Raw genomic sequence first — 17047 nt, 5'->3', positions numbered from 1 at the left:
GAAGACCCTGACTCTAAACAAACATAAAAACCTTCCAGGTCAGGCTGGGTGCGGTGGCTCATGCCTGTAATCCCAGCACTTTGGGAGGCCGAGGCGGGCAGATCACCCGAGGCCGGGAGTTTAAGATCAGCCTGACCAACGTGGAGAAACTCTGTCTCTATTAAAAATACAAAATTAGCCAGGCGTGGTGGCACATACCTGTAATCCCAGCTACTCGAGAGACTGAAGGCAAGAAAATCGCTTGAACCCGGAGGCGGAGGCTGCGGTGAGCTGAAATCACGCCATTGTACTCCAGCCTGGGCAACAGGAGCAAAACCCCATCTCAAAAAAAAAAAAAAAAAAAAAAAAAAAAATCTTCCAGGTCATCAAAAACAAGGAAAGTCTGAGAAACTGTCACAGCCAAGAGGAGCTAAGGGGACAGGACAACTAAATGTCATGTGGGATGCTAGGAGAGAAAAAGGACATGAGGTAAAAACTAAGGAAATCTGAATAGACTTGTGTTAAGAATAATATACCCATACTGGTTGATTAACTGTAACCAATGTAATATACTAACATAAGATTTCTTTTTTTGTGTTTTTTTTGAGACGAGTTTCACTCTTGTTGCCCAAGCTAGAGTGCAAAGGCGCGATCTCAGCTCACTACAACCTCCGCCTCCCAGGTTCAAGCGATTCTCCTGCCTCGGCATCCTGAGCAGCTGGGATTACAGGTGTGCACCACCACATCCGGCTAATTTTTGTATTTTTAGTAGAGACAGGGTTTCACCATGTTGGCCAGGCTGGTCTTGAACTCCTGACCTCAGGTGATCTGCCCACCTTGGCCTCTCAAAGTGCTGGGATTACAAGCGTAAGCCACTGCACCCGGCCATAAGATTTCATTCATAAGGGAAGCTGGGTGTTGGAGTAGATGGCAACGCTGTACTATCTTTAAAATTTTTCTGAAAATTGAAATCTGTTCTAAAATATTTACCAAAAAAAAATAATAACTACAGATTTTTCAGATGTAGACATAAATCATCTGTTGCCAGGCGACCCGCACAATGTGATTTTAAAAGGAAATGGTGAGACCAGGCACAGTGTCTCACGCCTGTAGTCCCAGCATTTTGGGAGGCCAAGGCAGTCAGATCACTTGATGTCAGGAGTTTGAGACCAGCCTGACCAACATGGTGAAACCCCATCTCTACTAAAAATACAAAAATTAGCCAGGTGTGGTGGCAGGTGCCTGTAAACCCAGCTACTCGGGAGGCTGAGGCAGGAGAATCGCTTGAACCAGGGAGGCAGAGGCTGCAGTGAGGTGAGATCGCACCACTGCACTCCAGCCTGGGCAATAAAATGAGACTCTGTCTCAAACAAAAATAAAAAGGAATTTGTGAGGGTTTGCAACAGGTATATACATAAAATATTTGACATCAAAAGAAAAAGATGATCTTGCCACCGGAATGATACTGTTGTACGATTCTTACACTGAAGTGTTAAATATTAATTCACGCTAGACAGTGATAAATTAAGGCTGCATATTTTATTCCCTAAAAAAAAATCCCCTAAAAATAACAAAAAGCAATGTAGCTGATATACCAGTAGGAGACGGAATGGCATAGCATCTCTGAGACCCCACAAGAACGCCTCCTTTTCTAAAGCTTTACATAAGAATAATGTATCAATATTAGTTAACTAATTGTAATAAATGGGCCGGGTATGGTGGCACATGCCTGTAATCTAACACTTGGGAGGCCGAGGCAGGCAGATCACTTGAGGGCAGGAGTTCAAGCCCAGCCTGGCCAACATGGTGAAACCCTATCTCTACTAAAAATACAAAAATTAGTTGGGCATCATGGCACACGTCTGTAATCCCAGCTACTCAGGAGGCTGAGGCATGAGAGTTGCTTGAACCTGGGAAGCAGAGGCTGCAGTGAGCTGAGATCACACTACTGCACTCCAGCCTGGGCGACACAGCCACACTCTGTCTCCAAAAAAAAAGAAAAAAAAATGAAATAAATGGACCATGCTCACATCGGCTGTTGAGCATAGAAAAACTGGGTCCCGAAGGATATAATGGAACTCTAAATTACCTGCTCCCATTTTCTGTAAATCTAGAACTGCTCTTTAAGAAAAAAGAAGACAAAACACAAAACCAAAGACCATTATTGTAACATAAATAGTCTTAGTACCAGGAAGTACTGGCACATGAGGACTGGCCCCTCTACTAAAGACCACGAATCACATCCCCACGACCCCTTGCCCCAGCACATCCATTTTCAATCATCTGCAAGGAACCTCTGTGCTGAAAACAGGAGGGAAGCGCAGGGCGCTGCAGCCCTGGCCACAGGGCCCATTCCACAGCCAGGCCAGCTCAGGGAAGGCAGGGAGAGAAGAAACTCACTCCCCACCCAATCCTTATGACCAAGAGCTATGACAAACAGCTGGCACGTACCATGGGGCTCAGTCTGGATTCTCTAAACCCACGAGGGAGTGCATAAAGCTGACACCTCACAAAAGCCCCTCCTTTAATTAAAACAGCCATCCCTTCACAAGTCCATTCATTCACGCGTGCCTGCATTCATTTATGGGGCATGACCTTCAGAGCAAGCCAGCACCCTAAAAGGGAATACTCAGATGCCACCGAGGCCAGCCTCTCCACCTCTCCACAGAGACAGACACCCCCGCAATGACGCCGTGACCCTGGGACAACAGGTCCTGAGGCAGCTGTCTTTGGATGCAATGTCTCTCAGGGCCCCTACCTGACCCCTCTTTGGCCTTTCTAACTTTTCAGGCTTAAAATTTCCACGAGGCTACGGCAGCAGCCACAGCACTGCTTCATCTGCATTTTGAGGGGAAAACACAGTTAAAAATATGAAAAGAGTACATTAAAAATAAGATATGTTTAGATATGTTAATAACTGCATACACCAAAACCCCGTGTGGCCATATGCTAAGATGTTACCAGGAGTTACTGCTGGATGATGGGGTGATTTCAAATCTTCTCTGCTTACCTGCTTTTCCAAAATTTTCTATAATGAATGAGTGCTACTGTAACAATAAATTATAGCCAGAGTTATCCTGGTGGTACGGACGGCCAGTACGTCCCTGGGACCCCAGAGACATCACTAGAAGGCAGGTCCTGTCCCTGCTGCATGGCCGGGCCTGCCACACGCCTGGACACCGAGGGGGGTACCTGGATGGTGATGGTGCCTTTCTCGGCATCGGTCTGCAAGTGAATCTCCATTTCTGGCAATGCTTGGCCGTCAGACACCAGTTTGTGACGCAGTTTTTCCAAGGCATCGCTGGCATTGGAGATCAGCTCCCGTATAAACACCTACAGGAATAGAAATGGGAGGCACAGACAATGAAGGACACTCATCCGGCAGGATCTATCTGGTCAGCTGCATTTCCAATAACTATTAAAAGGTAGCGGAGAACAGTCACAGAATAGTCAACTCTCAAAGCATAAAGAGTTTCTGCTATAGTCAAAGGCAGTTCCTCTGGGCCGGTCACAAAGTGACTAAAGGTGCTGACTTTCCTTTCAGGGTTTGTTTGACAGTCTCACTCTGTCACCCAGGCTGGAGGCTGCAATCACGGCTTATTGCAGCCTCAACCTCCTGGACCCAAGCAATCCTCCCACCTCAGCCTCCTAAGTAGCTGGGACCACAGGCATGCACCACCACATCCAGCTAATTGTTTTAAAATTTTTATAAACACAGGGTCTTGCTATGTTGCCCAGGCTAGACTTGATCTCCCAGGCTCAAGTGATCCCTGTGCCTTGGCCTCCCAAAGTGTTGGGATTACAGACGTGAGCCACGGCACCTGGCCCTTTTCAGAATTTTTAATCAAGCCTGAAGTTATGTGTCCATCTGTTAATTATAACTTTAAGAAGAGCCCTCTGGCTGCGTGTGGTGGCTCATGCTTGTAATCCCGGCACCTGGGCGTGACGGAACACGCCTGTAATCCCAGCTACTCAGGAGGCTGAGGCAGGAGAATCGTTTGAACCCACAAGGAGGAGGTTGCAGTGAGCCGAGATGGCACCACTGCACTCCAGCCCCGACAGAGAGAAACTCTGTCTCAAAAAAACAAACAAAAGAACCCTGTGAGGAACAATTTCTTTCCCAACTCCTGCACAGGGATGACGGCATATCACTCAAACATCCACTTCTCCTTGATATGGTTTGGCTCTGTCCCCACTCAAATCTCACCTTGAATTGTACTCCCATAATTCCCACGTGTTGTGGGAAGGACCTGGTCGGAGACAAGTGAATCATGGGGGCCGTTTCCCCAGTACTGTTCTCGTGGTAGTGAGTAAGTCTCACGAGATCTGACAGTTTTTTGGGGTTTCCGCTTTTGTGTCTTGCTCATTCTCTCTTTGCCTGCTGCCATCCATGTAAGACAGGACTTGCTCCTCGTTGCCTTCCACCATGACTGTGAGACTTCCCCAGCCACGTGGAGGTGTAAGTCCAATTAAACCTCCTCCTTTTGTAAATTGCCCAGTCTCAGGTATGTCTTTATCAGCAGTGTGAAAATGGACTGATACACTCCTACTGCACAAAAACAGGTTCCCTGGCTTCATCTCATCTAGTGGGGACCACCGAACACCAGGTCTACCACACCCGGAGAAAAACGGGCCTCAGGACCCAGCTGTCCCTCAGGAGCTGAAAAGCACACTGACCTCAAACAGACCTTCCATTTAAAGTCAGTGAGAGAGGCCGGGTGCGGTGGCTCACACCTGTGATCTCAGCACTTTGGGAGGCTGAAGCAGGCAGATCACTTCAGCCCAGGAGTTCAAGACCAGCCTGGGCAACATGGCAAAACTCCGTCTCTACAAAAAAATACAAATATCAGCCAGAGGCTGAGGAGGAAGGACGGCTTGAGCCCAGGAGGCGGAGGTTGCAGCGAGTCAAGATCATACCACTGCACTCCAGCCTGGGCGTCAGAGCCAGACCCTGTTCCAAAAAATTAAAAAACAAACAAACAAACAAACAACAACAACAAAAAAACCACACAAATAAAAATAGAAAAATTAAGTCCGCAAGAGCACACAGGTGAAAAGGAAGCAGCGGCTGATCTGGGCGGAAGCTGGAGGTCACTGGGAGGCAGGAATGCAGCACTCATCAGTACGAAACCTGGAAACAGCTCCTGGAAGCCCCTCTGAGCTTCGAAATTTGGTGCTTTACAAACTTTCTTCAGGATTCTCCTTTGCCTTCCAGCAATAATCAGCATGTCAATGATGGTGGCCTTCATTTTTCTTTTTCCTTGTCCTGTCATCCCAAATGAGTTTTGTGGGTTTTTAATAGAGGTGGGGTCTCACCACGTTGCCTAGGCTGGTCTCAAACTCCTGGACTCACACAATCCTCCTACTTTGGCCTCCTAAAGTGCCGGGATTACAGGTGTGAGCCACCACACCCAGCTCCAAATGCGTTTTAATTTCCTCAGTAACTCCTCCCTGCTCCAAACACACAGGACTGGGGAATCTTGTTCCTCCGGCAGCCAAAGGCCCCAAGACCTGCAGGTAGTCACACCAGGCAAAGGGGCCTCAGAGCACATCCAAAGCTGCACAGAAACGCATTTCAGCAGAGCTGCACGCTAGGATTTGGGGGGCTTTTTTTTGGAGAGAGGGTCTTACTGTTGTGCAGGTCAGTGTAGTAACAGTCATGGCTCACTGCAGCCCCAGAGTCTGCCAGGCTCAAGTCATCCTCCCACCCCAGCCTCCTGAGTAGCTGGGACCACAGATCAGTGCCCCCATAGCTGGCTAATTTTTTTAATTTTTTGTAGAGACGGAATCTTGCGGTGTCGACCAGGCTGGTCTCAAACTCCTGGACTCAAGTGATTCTCCCGCCTCGACCTCCCAAAGCACAGACTTCCCAGGCATGAGCCACCACCCCAGGGCTGTATTTGGGGAACTTTTAAAATTATTGGCAAAATTCAATTAATTCCCAGAGTTGATCCAGCCCAAAGAACCATCTGGATACACTTATCCACAAAACCAAAACAGAGTCTGGTAAAACTCCTTTCACTGGTAGCTTAAGCTGGGGACCTGTCCAAAGTTTAATGCTTTCTCACAGCTAATATATTATCTGGCAATTCTCCAGAATGGCATAAAAACAGCTTTGTGAAAAGAAACTTTGCTAGCATCAGGCATGGTTAGCGGGGAACGCACCTCTTTTTCTGAGTACAGGGACCGAGCAACGATGTCCAAAAGCTTCTTTGTCTCGGCCTGGAACTCATGTTTGGAAGTGGAACCTAGTAATGAAACACAGACACAACCAATAAAGTTTAATTTCGATTTTTGTGCAAGAATACGCTACGTCACGTTCCAAAGAATGCTTAAGTTTATGAGTTTTAAACTTTTTTTTTTTTTTTTTTTTTGAGACGGAGTCTCGCTCCGTTACCCAGGCTGGAGTACAGTGGCACGATCTCGGCTCACTACAAGCTCCACCTCCCAGGTTCACACCATTCTCCTGCCTCAGCCTCCCGAGTAGATGGGACTACAGGCTCCTGCCACCACGCCCGGCTAATTTTTTGTATTTTTAGTAGAGACAGGGTTTTACCATGTTAGCCAGGATGGCCTCGATCTCCTGACCTCATGATTGACCCGCCTGGCCTCCCATTTAAGATCGTGAACAAAAAGAAAGAAGTAGACAGAAACAAAGTCTGGCTGGGCGCCATGGCTCACGCCCGTAATCCTAGCACTTTGGGAGGCCAAGGCAGGAGAATCACTTAAGCCCAGGAGCTCAAGACCAGCCTGGGCAACACAGAGGGACCCCACCATCTCTACAAAAAATACACAAAGTAGCTGAGCATGGTGGCACACACTTGTGGTCCAAGTGACTTAGGGGGCTGAGGTGGGAGGATCACGTGAGCCAGGGAGGTCGAGGCTTCAGTGAGCCATGACTGCACCACGGCACTTGGCCCGGGTGACAGAGAAAGACCCTGTCTCAAAACAAAACAAAAAGTCTCTCAGGAAGGAGGTCTCAGGGCAGGACAAATCCTCCCACTGCTGAGGACAGACATGCCTCGGGCTACGTCGAGGAACTGCTGAGCATGGTTTCCTAATGTGCATGGTTACGAGAACTGGGCCACCTCTAAGAACCAGATTATATGTTCTTTCTGTTGCCCAGGCTGCTATGCAGTGGCAGAATCATGCTCACTGCAGCCTCAACTTCCTGGGCTCAAGTGATTCTCCCGCCTCAGCCTTTCAAGTACCTGGAACCACTGGTGTGTGCTACCATGCCTGGCTAACTTTTTAATTTTTTTTTTTTGTAGACAAAGGGTCTACGTTGCCCAGGTTGGTCTCGACCTCTTGGCCTCAAGCAATTCTCCTACCTCGGCCTCCCAAAGTGCTGGGATTACAAGTGTGAGCCACTGTGCCTGGCCTATATTCTTCAAAAAAGCAGTTTCCAAATTAATTATTTAGAAATCAAAATAACAAGAAAACCTCACTTCTCTTTTTAACTTCAAAGATTCTACTCTTGTCGACCCACTTAAAAGCCAGAAATGGAGCCACTTCAGGACTGGCTCCAAAGACTGCTTTTTTATACTTCAGAGGGAATGAAAAGACAGCTCCGGAATTCAGTCCTGCGCAGGCTGGGCCAATGCTGAGTTTCCTCTCCCGCTTCCATGATTATTAGCAGATGTGCCATGAATCACCACTCAGGGGAGGTGCCGGATGGCAAACTCACGGGTGGCCACCAGAGGGGGCAAGACACACCCGACACTGGCAGAAGTCCCTCGCTGGGACAGAAATGGAGGGCGCAGCACTCCCAACAGCCAAGACCTTCTGATTTCAGACCTAAGGCGGTGGCTCTACCAATCACTGCCTCCACCCTGAAAATGCCCCTTTACGCACAGCAGTGAACCGAAAAGCCCTCCCAGACCAAAGCACGAGCCCAGGCTACCCTGCACGCTCTCTGTGCTGCTGATGATCGAGTGCAGGGGTTCCTCCTTGTCCTCGGCGGTCTGCGTGCTGAACAGCCGTCCTGCCTGCAAGCTCCAGGCCGGGTTTCGCCTGGGGCCCAACTGGGCTGTGGTCCTCCGAGGACACAGAACTGGTTTTCCTGAAAAGACAAATATGCAGAAAGAATGAGTATTAGGAAGACACGAGAAACAATATGGTAATTCGTCCCATCAAGGGTGTCTAGCAGAAGCTAGCGTGGACACCTCTAAGTCAGGCTGTTGCTGAAGGAGAAATCCACAGAACCAAATGCCACAGTGTCAAGGTGTGGTTTTGGCAAGGAGCCCTCACAGATGTAATCAGCGTAAGATATTGGGTCTTCTCAGAACCGCAGAAGCGAAACTGGAGGGGGTGGGCTGCTGCTTTCTTTTCAGAGGGGGGTCTCGCTCTGTCACTGCGATCACAGCTCACTGCAGCCCCAACCTCCTGGGCTCAAGCGATGCTCCAGCCTCCACCTCACGAGCAGCTGGGACCACAGGCACAGACCACCATGCTCCCATAATTTTTAAAAAATTTTTTGTAGAAATGGGGTTTTGCTATGTTGCCAAGACTGGTCTCGAACTCCTGGGCTGAAACCATCCTCCCGCCTTCGCCTTACAAAGAGCTGGGATGCCAGGCGTGAGCCACCATGCCCAGCTGGCAGATGCCTGCTGACAGCACTTCCCACATTCGCCTCACAGGTGAGACCTCGCGTCAACCCACCAAACTCAAACCTGTCTCGACCCTCGCAGCCCCTGCAGAAGCCCCTGATGGGCCACACTTCCTTGCTCTTGACAGTCAAGAAAAAAAAAATCCTCCCAAAAGGGATCCAAATATTTAAATGTTAATATTTTGAAACTGTCTCATCATCTTCTAAAAGCTGATTCTTTTCCATTGCTTTTTCATCCAAAACATATTTTTTAAAAACATTTGTATACTTTAAAAACTGAAAAACAGCTGGGCGCGGTGGCTCATGCTTGTAATCCCAGCACTTTGGGAGGCCGAGGCGGGCGGAGCACGAGGTCAGGAGATCGAGACCACGGTGAAACCCCGTCTCTACTAAAAATACAAAAAAATTAGCCGGGCGTGGTGGCGGGCGCCTGTAGTCCCAGCTACTCGGAGAGGCTGAGGCAGGAGAATGGCGTGAACCCGGGAGGCGGAGCTTGCAGTGAGCCGAGACTGCGCCACTGCACTCCAGCCTGGGCGACAGAGCGAAACTCCGTCTCAAAAAAAAAATAAAACAAAAAAAAAAACTGAAAAACAGCTGACGATGGGTTCCAACTTGTAACTAGGAAGGAGACTTGTCTTCTGTAACTTCCTGCTCAGTCCAGTGGGCTGAGAAAGTCGCTGGCAGAGCCCGGCGAGGGAGGAAAGCAGCCAATGTGTCCCCAGCCGCACACAGTTCACCGATGCAACCCCAGAAACCATAGACACTTTCACTCCAACACAGGACAGGACCGACCCAACACCATCACCCACTGACCCCAGGGACCACACACCAGGACACTGCCTTGGTCAGTAGATTTGCAATACATGATGGCGTCAAAGATATGTGGCCAGCCAGCCACACCGTGTCAAAGTCTAGGCCTAAATGAACCGCATCTCACTGGGAGCCTCTCCTGTTCTTCACAAATTTGTAACGAGTAGAAAGGAAGGACACAGAATATCCAGGAATCAAGGTTTTAAAAATTAGCATATCAGCCAGGGGTGCGGTGGCTCACGCCTGTAAACCCAGCACTTTGGGAGGCTGAGACAGGCGGATCACATGAGGTCAGGAGTTCGAGACCAGCCTGGCCAACATGGAGAAACCCCATGTGTACGAAAAATACAACAGCCGGGTATGGTGGCAGGCACCTGTAATCCCAGCTACTTGGGAGGCTGAGGCAGGGGAATGGCTTGAACCCAGGAAGTGGAGGTTGCAGTGAGCTGAGATCGCACCATTGCACTTTAGGCCGGGTGACAGAGTAAGATTCTGCCTCAAAAAAAAAAAAAAAAAAAATTAACATATCAACTTTCATACTCCTAAAAGGTACAAAAACTTGCCTATTCTATTTTTTTTTTTTTTGGAGATGAAGTCTCGCTCTTCTTGCCCAGGCTGCAGTACAATGGTGCGATCTCGGCTCATTGCAACCTCCAGCTCCCGGGTTCAAACGATTCTCCTGCCTCAGCCGCCTGAGTAGCTCGGTTTACAGGCGCCTGCCACCACACTCAGCTAATTTTTGTATTTTTAGTAGAGACAGGGTTTCATCATGTTGGCCAGGCTGGTCTCGAACTCCTGACCTCAGGCGATCTGCCCGCCTCAGCCTCCCTAAGTGCTGGGATTACAGGCATGAGCCACCGTGCCCAGCCAAAACTTGCCTATTCTTTAGGCTTATTCCTGGACTTACAAACAGCACAAACCCGGCCTTTTGTTTTTTGTTTTTTTGAGATGGAGTCTCGCTCTGTCGCCCAGGCTGGAGTGCAGTGATCTCGGCTCACTGCAACCTCCATCTCCCGGGTTCAAGCGATTCTCCTGTTTCAGCCTCCCAAGTAGCTGGGACTACAGGCACCTGCCACCACGCCTGATTTTTGTATTTTTAGTAGAGACGAGGTTTCACCTTATTGGTCAGGTTGGTCTCGAACTATTGACCTCAGGTGATCCACCCACCTAGGTCTCCCAAAGTGCTGGGATTACAGGCGTGAGCCACCATGCCCGACCAACCCTAGCCTTTCTTTATCTCTATGCAGATACCTTAAAAACATCTACCACAATTCAGAAAGTATTCAAATTCCAAACCATGTAAATATTCAGTTATTTGGGCCTATGTAATTGCATTATTCACTTTATTCGTACGGTTAAAAAAAAAAAATCCCGGGACATTTCTTCTGGAATTAAATGGTATTTGGCATTAGAAGAGTTTGCGAACAGTCTACACTAAACCAGGGTGCTGAAGTCTCTATGCCTCCTTCCAAAGCACAGCCAGCCCTGGGGGCACAGGAGGGAAGTGTCCAAGTGCCACCACCTGCCCGCAGAGCATATCAGTGTTTCTCATCATTTGTGTAAAAGAAACACAAAAAGGATAAACCAGAAACTGATGTGACTGTGTATTTTGTTTCCTAGGGCTACTGAAACACAGCACCACAAACCAGCAGTTTCAAAAAGGTCCACAGTTCTGGGCCAGGCATAGTACCTCACACCTGTAATCCCAGCACTTTGGGAGGCCAAGGCAGGAGAATCGCTTGAGCCCAGGGGTTTAAGACCAGCCTGGGCAAGAAAGTGAGACTCCATCTCTGCAAAAAAACACAAAAACCAGCCAGGTGTAGTGGTGTGCACCTGTAGTCCCAGCTACTTGTGAGGCCGAGGTGGGAAGATCGCTTGAGCCCAGGATGTTAAGGCTGTAGTGAGCAAGATCACACTACCGCACTTCTGCACTTCAGCCTGGGTGAGAGAGCGAGACCCTGTCTCAAAAAAAAAAAAAAAAAAAAAAAAAAGGTCCCAGGTTCTGGGCAGGGGTGGTTCCCACTGGAGGTGCCGAGGGAGAGTCCATCCCCCACCTCTCCCCAGCTTCTGGCAGTAGCCGGCATCCTTGGTGTTTCATGCTTTGCAAACCCTCCAGGCTCTGCCTCTTGTCACATGGCAAGCTCTTCTCTATGTGAGTCCTGGCTGAGTCCAAATTTCCCTCTTCTTATACAGATACCAGGTACCAGGAATACTGGAGTTAGGCCCCACTCCCATGCAGTGTAACCTCATCACAACCTGATACATCTGAAATGACCCAAATAAGCTCACACTCACAGGTACCAGGGATCAGGATGTGAACATATCTTTCCCTTTTTGATGAGACAGAGTCTCGCTCTGTCATCCAGGCTGGAGTGCAGTGGCATGATCTCGGCTCACTGCAACCTCCGCCTCCTGGGTTCAGGCGATTCTCCTGCCTCACCCTCCCTAGTAGCTGGGATTACAGGAGTGCACCACCACGCCTGGCTTTTATTTTTAAAAGAGACATGGTTTCACCATGTTGGCCATGCTGGTCTCCAACTCCTGACTTCCAGGGATCCGCCCACCTTGGCCTCCCAAAGTGCTGGGATTACAGACGGGAGCCACCATACCTGGCCTCTTTTTAAAAAAAAATAAAAATAGAGACAAGGTTTCTCTTTGTTGCCCAGCCTGGTCTTGAACTCCTGGACTCAAGCAATCCTCCCACTGTGGCCTCTTAAAGAACTGGGATGACAGGTATGGGCCACTGTGCCCAGCCTTCAAACCCCACAGCTTGGGTACCTACAGGAGGTGTGTATTAAGCTCCCCGTGGCACAAACCCGGTAGCTTAAAGTAACAGACACTTATTCTCTCACAGTCCTGGAAGCAAGAAGCCCAAGATCAAGGTGCCAGTAGGGCTGGTTCCTCCTGAGGCTAGGAGGGAGGGTGTTTGCGCCTGCCTCAGCCTCTGCAGCCTCTGGCGTTGCTTGGCTTGTGGGTGGTCGTCTTCTTCCTGTGTCTTCCCTCCAGGACGTCCGCCCTTCTCCCTCTACACATGTCTGTCTGTTCAAATGTCCCCATTTTATAAGGACACAGTCATACTGGATTAGGGCCCACCCAAGTGAACTCAACTTGATCACCTGCAAAGACCCTATTTCCAAATATGGTCACATTCACAGGTACTGAGAGTTGGGGCTTCAACATCTTTTGTGGGGAGACACAATTCAACCCCCAACCAGTATATGTACAGAGAATGGAAAGAAAGCCGGAAGGGGAGAGGGCTGGCAGAGCTGAGGGAACATGACACTTCCACATACATCTTTTCGTATGTCTTAGAACCATGGTCAGGTTTCTCATACTCAAAAAACAAACCATTAATTAGCCAGATGTGGTGGCGCACTTGTAATTATCAGCTACTCGGGAGGCCGAGGTGGAAAGATTACTCGAACACAGGAGGTGGAGGTTGCAGTGAGCCGAGATCGCACCACTGTACTCCAGACTTGGCGACAGAGGGAGACTCTGTCTCAAAAAAAAAAAAAAAGAAAAGAAAAAGAAACCATGAGAACAAAACAGGGCGCACAGGAACACAAAATGAAATACAAACAGCAAATATGCATAGCTGTGACGATGACATCACCACTCTGAAAGAAGAACTAACCTAAGAGACTTCAGAAAACGGCACTTTGACTGTGACTGTAAAACTAACCTCAGAGGACAGCACACCATCACCGGCCTCGGGCAGATGTGTCCACTGCGGGGTCAGCAGGTCTCAGCCCGATTGACGCATGTGCCAAGATCAAGCGGACAAGCTCACTGTGGCTACTGAGTTGGGGTTCTCACAGTTGAAGAAAAGTCACTGATAAGGAAGGGGGCAGGAATAAACCCTGCGGTGCGGCACTGGAGGTGCAGGCATCAGTACAGGCTCACGATCTTTCCCATGTGTACAGACTGGATACAGAAGTCAATACCAGAACATTTACACACACACAATTTCCCAGCTCTGTCCACTGATGCGTGACAGGGTCCAGGCGCGATGACCCCCCACTTAGGCTACAGAGAGCAAAGTCCAAAAGCTGTTCCAGTTTCAGCACTCTAAAGTCCCACGTCCCAGGGAAAGCCTTTGTCCTGGCAAACTAGAACGGTTGGTCACCTTACCTGACAGCCAGATCTTGGTTTGTGAATACCTCCCTCCAAAAACAGGAAGCAGGACACCCTGTGGTGTGCAGAAGGACAAGAAAGGATGGGGTGTATCGGGAGAACACACAGCCCAGCCAGAAGGGCTCCCAGTGGCAGAATCTAGGACAATCTGCGTGGCGAAATAACTAACGACAATAATGGATTGTAAGCTGTGACCTGGCGAATAAGCAAACATCAGAGTACACTTAAACAGAGGAGGAGCAGCAGCAGCTCTTCATCACAGCAGAATTCCAATGAATAAACACAAGGAACGACAGAAAACACAAAGCGCACCATCAGGAAACACCACAGTAATAACTGTGGCTGGTATAAATTACTACTATTTTGAGACAGGGTCTCACTCTGTCGCCCAGGATGGATCACAATGGCACAATCACAGCTCACTGCAGCCTCGACCTTCCCGGGCTCAGGTGATCCTCCCACCTCAGCCTCCTGAGTAGCTGGGACTACAGGCGTGTAATACCACTCCTAGCTAATTTTTTTTTTCTTTTTTTTTTTTTTGAGACTGGGTCTCACTCTGTCGCCCAGGCTGAAGTGCAGTAGAGTGATCTGGGCTCGCAGCAGCCTCGACCCCCTGAATTCAATTGATCCTCCCACCTCAACCTTCCGAGTAGCTGAGACTACAGGCTCATGCCACCACACCCGGCTAATTTTTGTGTTTTCTGTAGAGACAGGGATTCACCATGTTGCCCAGGACAGTCTCAAACTCCTGAGCTCAAGTGATCCCCCGGCCTCTGCCTCCCAAGCACTGGGATTAGAGCCGTGAGACACCACGCCCAGCCTAAGGTTACGTATTTTAAGAAGCGGCAGATACTGCCAAGTCACACTCCACAGAGATCCTATCAGTTTACTTTCCCACAGCAATGTACTAAAGTGCATATCATCCTACATTCCTGCCAAGTCAATGTTGAGATGAAACTCTTGGATCTTTGCCTATTGGTCAGATAAAATTTTCACTGTAGTTTTCACTTACATTTCTCTTATTATAAGCAAAACTGAGCACTGTCCCGTATTTTAAAATCTTTCCTGTTTCCTTTTTTGTTAAGGGACTGTTGGTATCCTCTGATGATTTTTCTACTACATTTTAAAAATTCTTATTGATTTGTAAGAGCTTTTTATATATTAAGGAAATTAGTTGCCAGGTGCAGTGGCTCACACCTATAATCCCAGCACTTTGGGAGGCCGAGGCGGGCGGATCACAAGGTCAGGAGATCGAGACCATCCTGGCTAACACGGTGAAACCCCATCTCTACTAAAAATACAAAAAATTAGCCAGGCGTGGTGGTGGGCGCCTGTAGTCCCAGCTACTCGAGAGGCTGAGGCAGGAGAATGGCGTGAACCCGGGAGGCAGAGTTAGCAGCAAGCTAAGCTCGCGCCACTGCACTCCAGCCTGGGCGACAGAGCGAGACTCCATTTCAAAAAAAAAAAAAAAGGAAATTACTCTTTTGGTTGTAAATGCCTTCCTCACTCTAAGATTAAACATGATTTCCCCATGTTTCATTTTTCTAGTCTTTTTGGTTACTCCCCAATTAATACGCAGAATTTTTTTTTTTCCTCCAGACGGTCTTGCTTTGTTGCCCAGAGCTGGAGTGAAATGGCGTGATCTCAGCTCACTGCAACCTCTGCCTCCCAGGTTCAAGCAATTCTCCTGCCTCAGCCTCCCAAGTAGCTCGCATGGCAGGTGCACACCACCGTGCCTGGCTAATTTTTTTTTTTTTTTTTTTTTTTTAAGTAGAGACAGGGTTTCACCATGTTGGCCAGGCTGGTCTCAAACTCCTGACCTTGTGATCCGTCTGCCTCAGCCTCCCAAAGTGCTGAGATTACAGGCACAAGCCACCACACCCAGCCTATATTTTTGAAAGGATTTAATATAATATTCATTATGGGAGGAGAATATAGAAGTCCTCACAGTTGGGAAAAAGAAAAAAATAAGAAATCTATATTTCCAGCCAGAACTGCAAGACTTTGTATCATAATGCCAAGATAACATTAATTGAATTGACAGCATTCTTAAAAGCAGATTTGGTTTCAGGTTACGCAAACTTTCCACAACAACTTTTTTTTTTTTTTTTTTTTTTTTGTGAGTCTCGCTGTGTCACCCAGGCTGGAGTGCAGTGGCGCCATCTCGGCTCACTGCAAGCTCCGACACCCAGGTTCACGCCATTCTCCTGCCTCAGCCTCCGGAGACTACAGGCGCCCGCCACCACGCCCGGCTAATTTTTTGTATTTTTAGTAGAGACAGGGTTTCCCCGTGTTAGCCAGGATGGTCTTGATCTCCTGACCTCGTGATCCGCCCACCTCGGCCTCCCAAAGTGCTGGGATTACAGGCGTGAGCCACCGCGCCCGGCTTCTACAACAACTTTTAACCACTAGGTCAGGTACAGTGGCTCATGCCTGTAATCCCAGCACTTTGGGAGGCCAAGGCCAGAGGGTCGCTTCAGCTCAGGAGTTTGAGATCAGCCTGGGTAACATGGCAAAATCCCATCTCTACAAAAAATAGCCAGGTGTGGTGGTGCGTGCCTGCAGTCCCAGCTACTTGGGAGGATCACTTGAGCCTGCAAGGCAGAGGTTGCACTGAGCCAAGATCACGCCACTGCATTTCAGGGTGGGAGATGGAGCCAGGCTCTGTCTCAAAAAAAAAACTAAAAATTAAAAAAAAAAAAAATAAACCACTAGAGGAATAAATCTGCCTGAACCAGATACCAAACACCCTAGCTGCACAATTTCCGTCTTTGTGTTTCTCCTACACCCTAAAGGAAAAACCACAAACCTCAATGTCAGGCTACAAGGTCTTACTCTTAAACTATCTGGTGGTTTGGGGTCGCGCAAAGTGGGAAGCAATGATAGTTTGAATGTGACACCACACGCCCCTCCCCTTCCACCCCCCACATCCCTACCCACTACTGCCAGTGCCCATGCAGCTCCTCCACTCTGCAGCTGCAGTCCCAGTAACTGGGACTCCTTCCCATCCGAGTTGCTGCAGGACCCGCTGCAGGCCCTCTCTCCCATTAAAGCCTCCCTGGCCCCAGCAGTTCACAATAATCTCTTCCTATGAATTCACTGCACTTACTTTTTAAGCCGCCCATTTAAAAAAATTTTATATTGGCCAGCAGTGGTTCACACCTATAATCCCAGCACTTTGGGAGGCCGAGGTGGGTGGATCACCTGAGGTCAGGAGTTCAAGACCAGCCTGACCAACAAGGTGAAACCCCATCTCTACTAAAAATACAAAAATTAGCCTGGCATGGCACTGGGTGCCTGTAATCCCCGCTACTCGGGAGGCTGAGGCAGGAGAATCCCTTGAACCCAGGAGGCAGAGGTTGCGGTGAGCCGACATTGTGCCACTGCACTCCAGCAGCCTGGGCGACAAGAGTGAAACTCCGTCTCAAAAAAGAAAAAAAAAAGATTTATTCATGTATTTACTATTTCTTTATTAGAAAAGGGCTTGCTCTGTCACCCAGGCTGGAGTGCAGTGGT

The 17047-nt window shown here is 48.7% G+C and overlaps 1 protein-coding gene across 3 annotated transcripts in view; it reads right to left on the bottom strand.

Annotated features, from left to right (window-relative positions):
- Positions 1 to 17047, bottom strand: part of TRAP1 (TNF receptor associated protein 1) — a 63132-nt gene that overhangs the window by 27244 nt on the left and 18841 nt on the right. For 2 of the 3 annotated variants that reach the window (XM_032145465.2, XM_058433996.1), the window contains 3 exons: positions 7883 to 8041; positions 6145 to 6227; positions 3172 to 3312 (listed from right to left, as the gene is read on the bottom strand). In XM_032145465.2, coding sequence (XP_032001356.1) covers positions 3172 to 3312; positions 6145 to 6227; positions 7883 to 8041 — 383 coding nt within the window. Of the gene's footprint in view, positions 1 to 3171; positions 3313 to 4656; positions 4888 to 6144; positions 6228 to 7882; positions 8042 to 17047 lie in introns of those variants that run through there. The other variant, XM_032145466.2, reaches the window with a different exon arrangement.

This window comes from Hylobates moloch, unplaced genomic scaffold (genome assembly GCF_009828535.3).
Source record: "Hylobates moloch isolate HMO894 unplaced genomic scaffold, HMol_V3 SCAFFOLD_23, whole genome shotgun sequence".
Classification (NCBI taxonomy): Eukaryota; Metazoa; Chordata; class Mammalia; order Primates; family Hylobatidae; genus Hylobates; species Hylobates moloch.
This window is presented reverse-complemented; position numbering and strand designations above follow the sequence as displayed.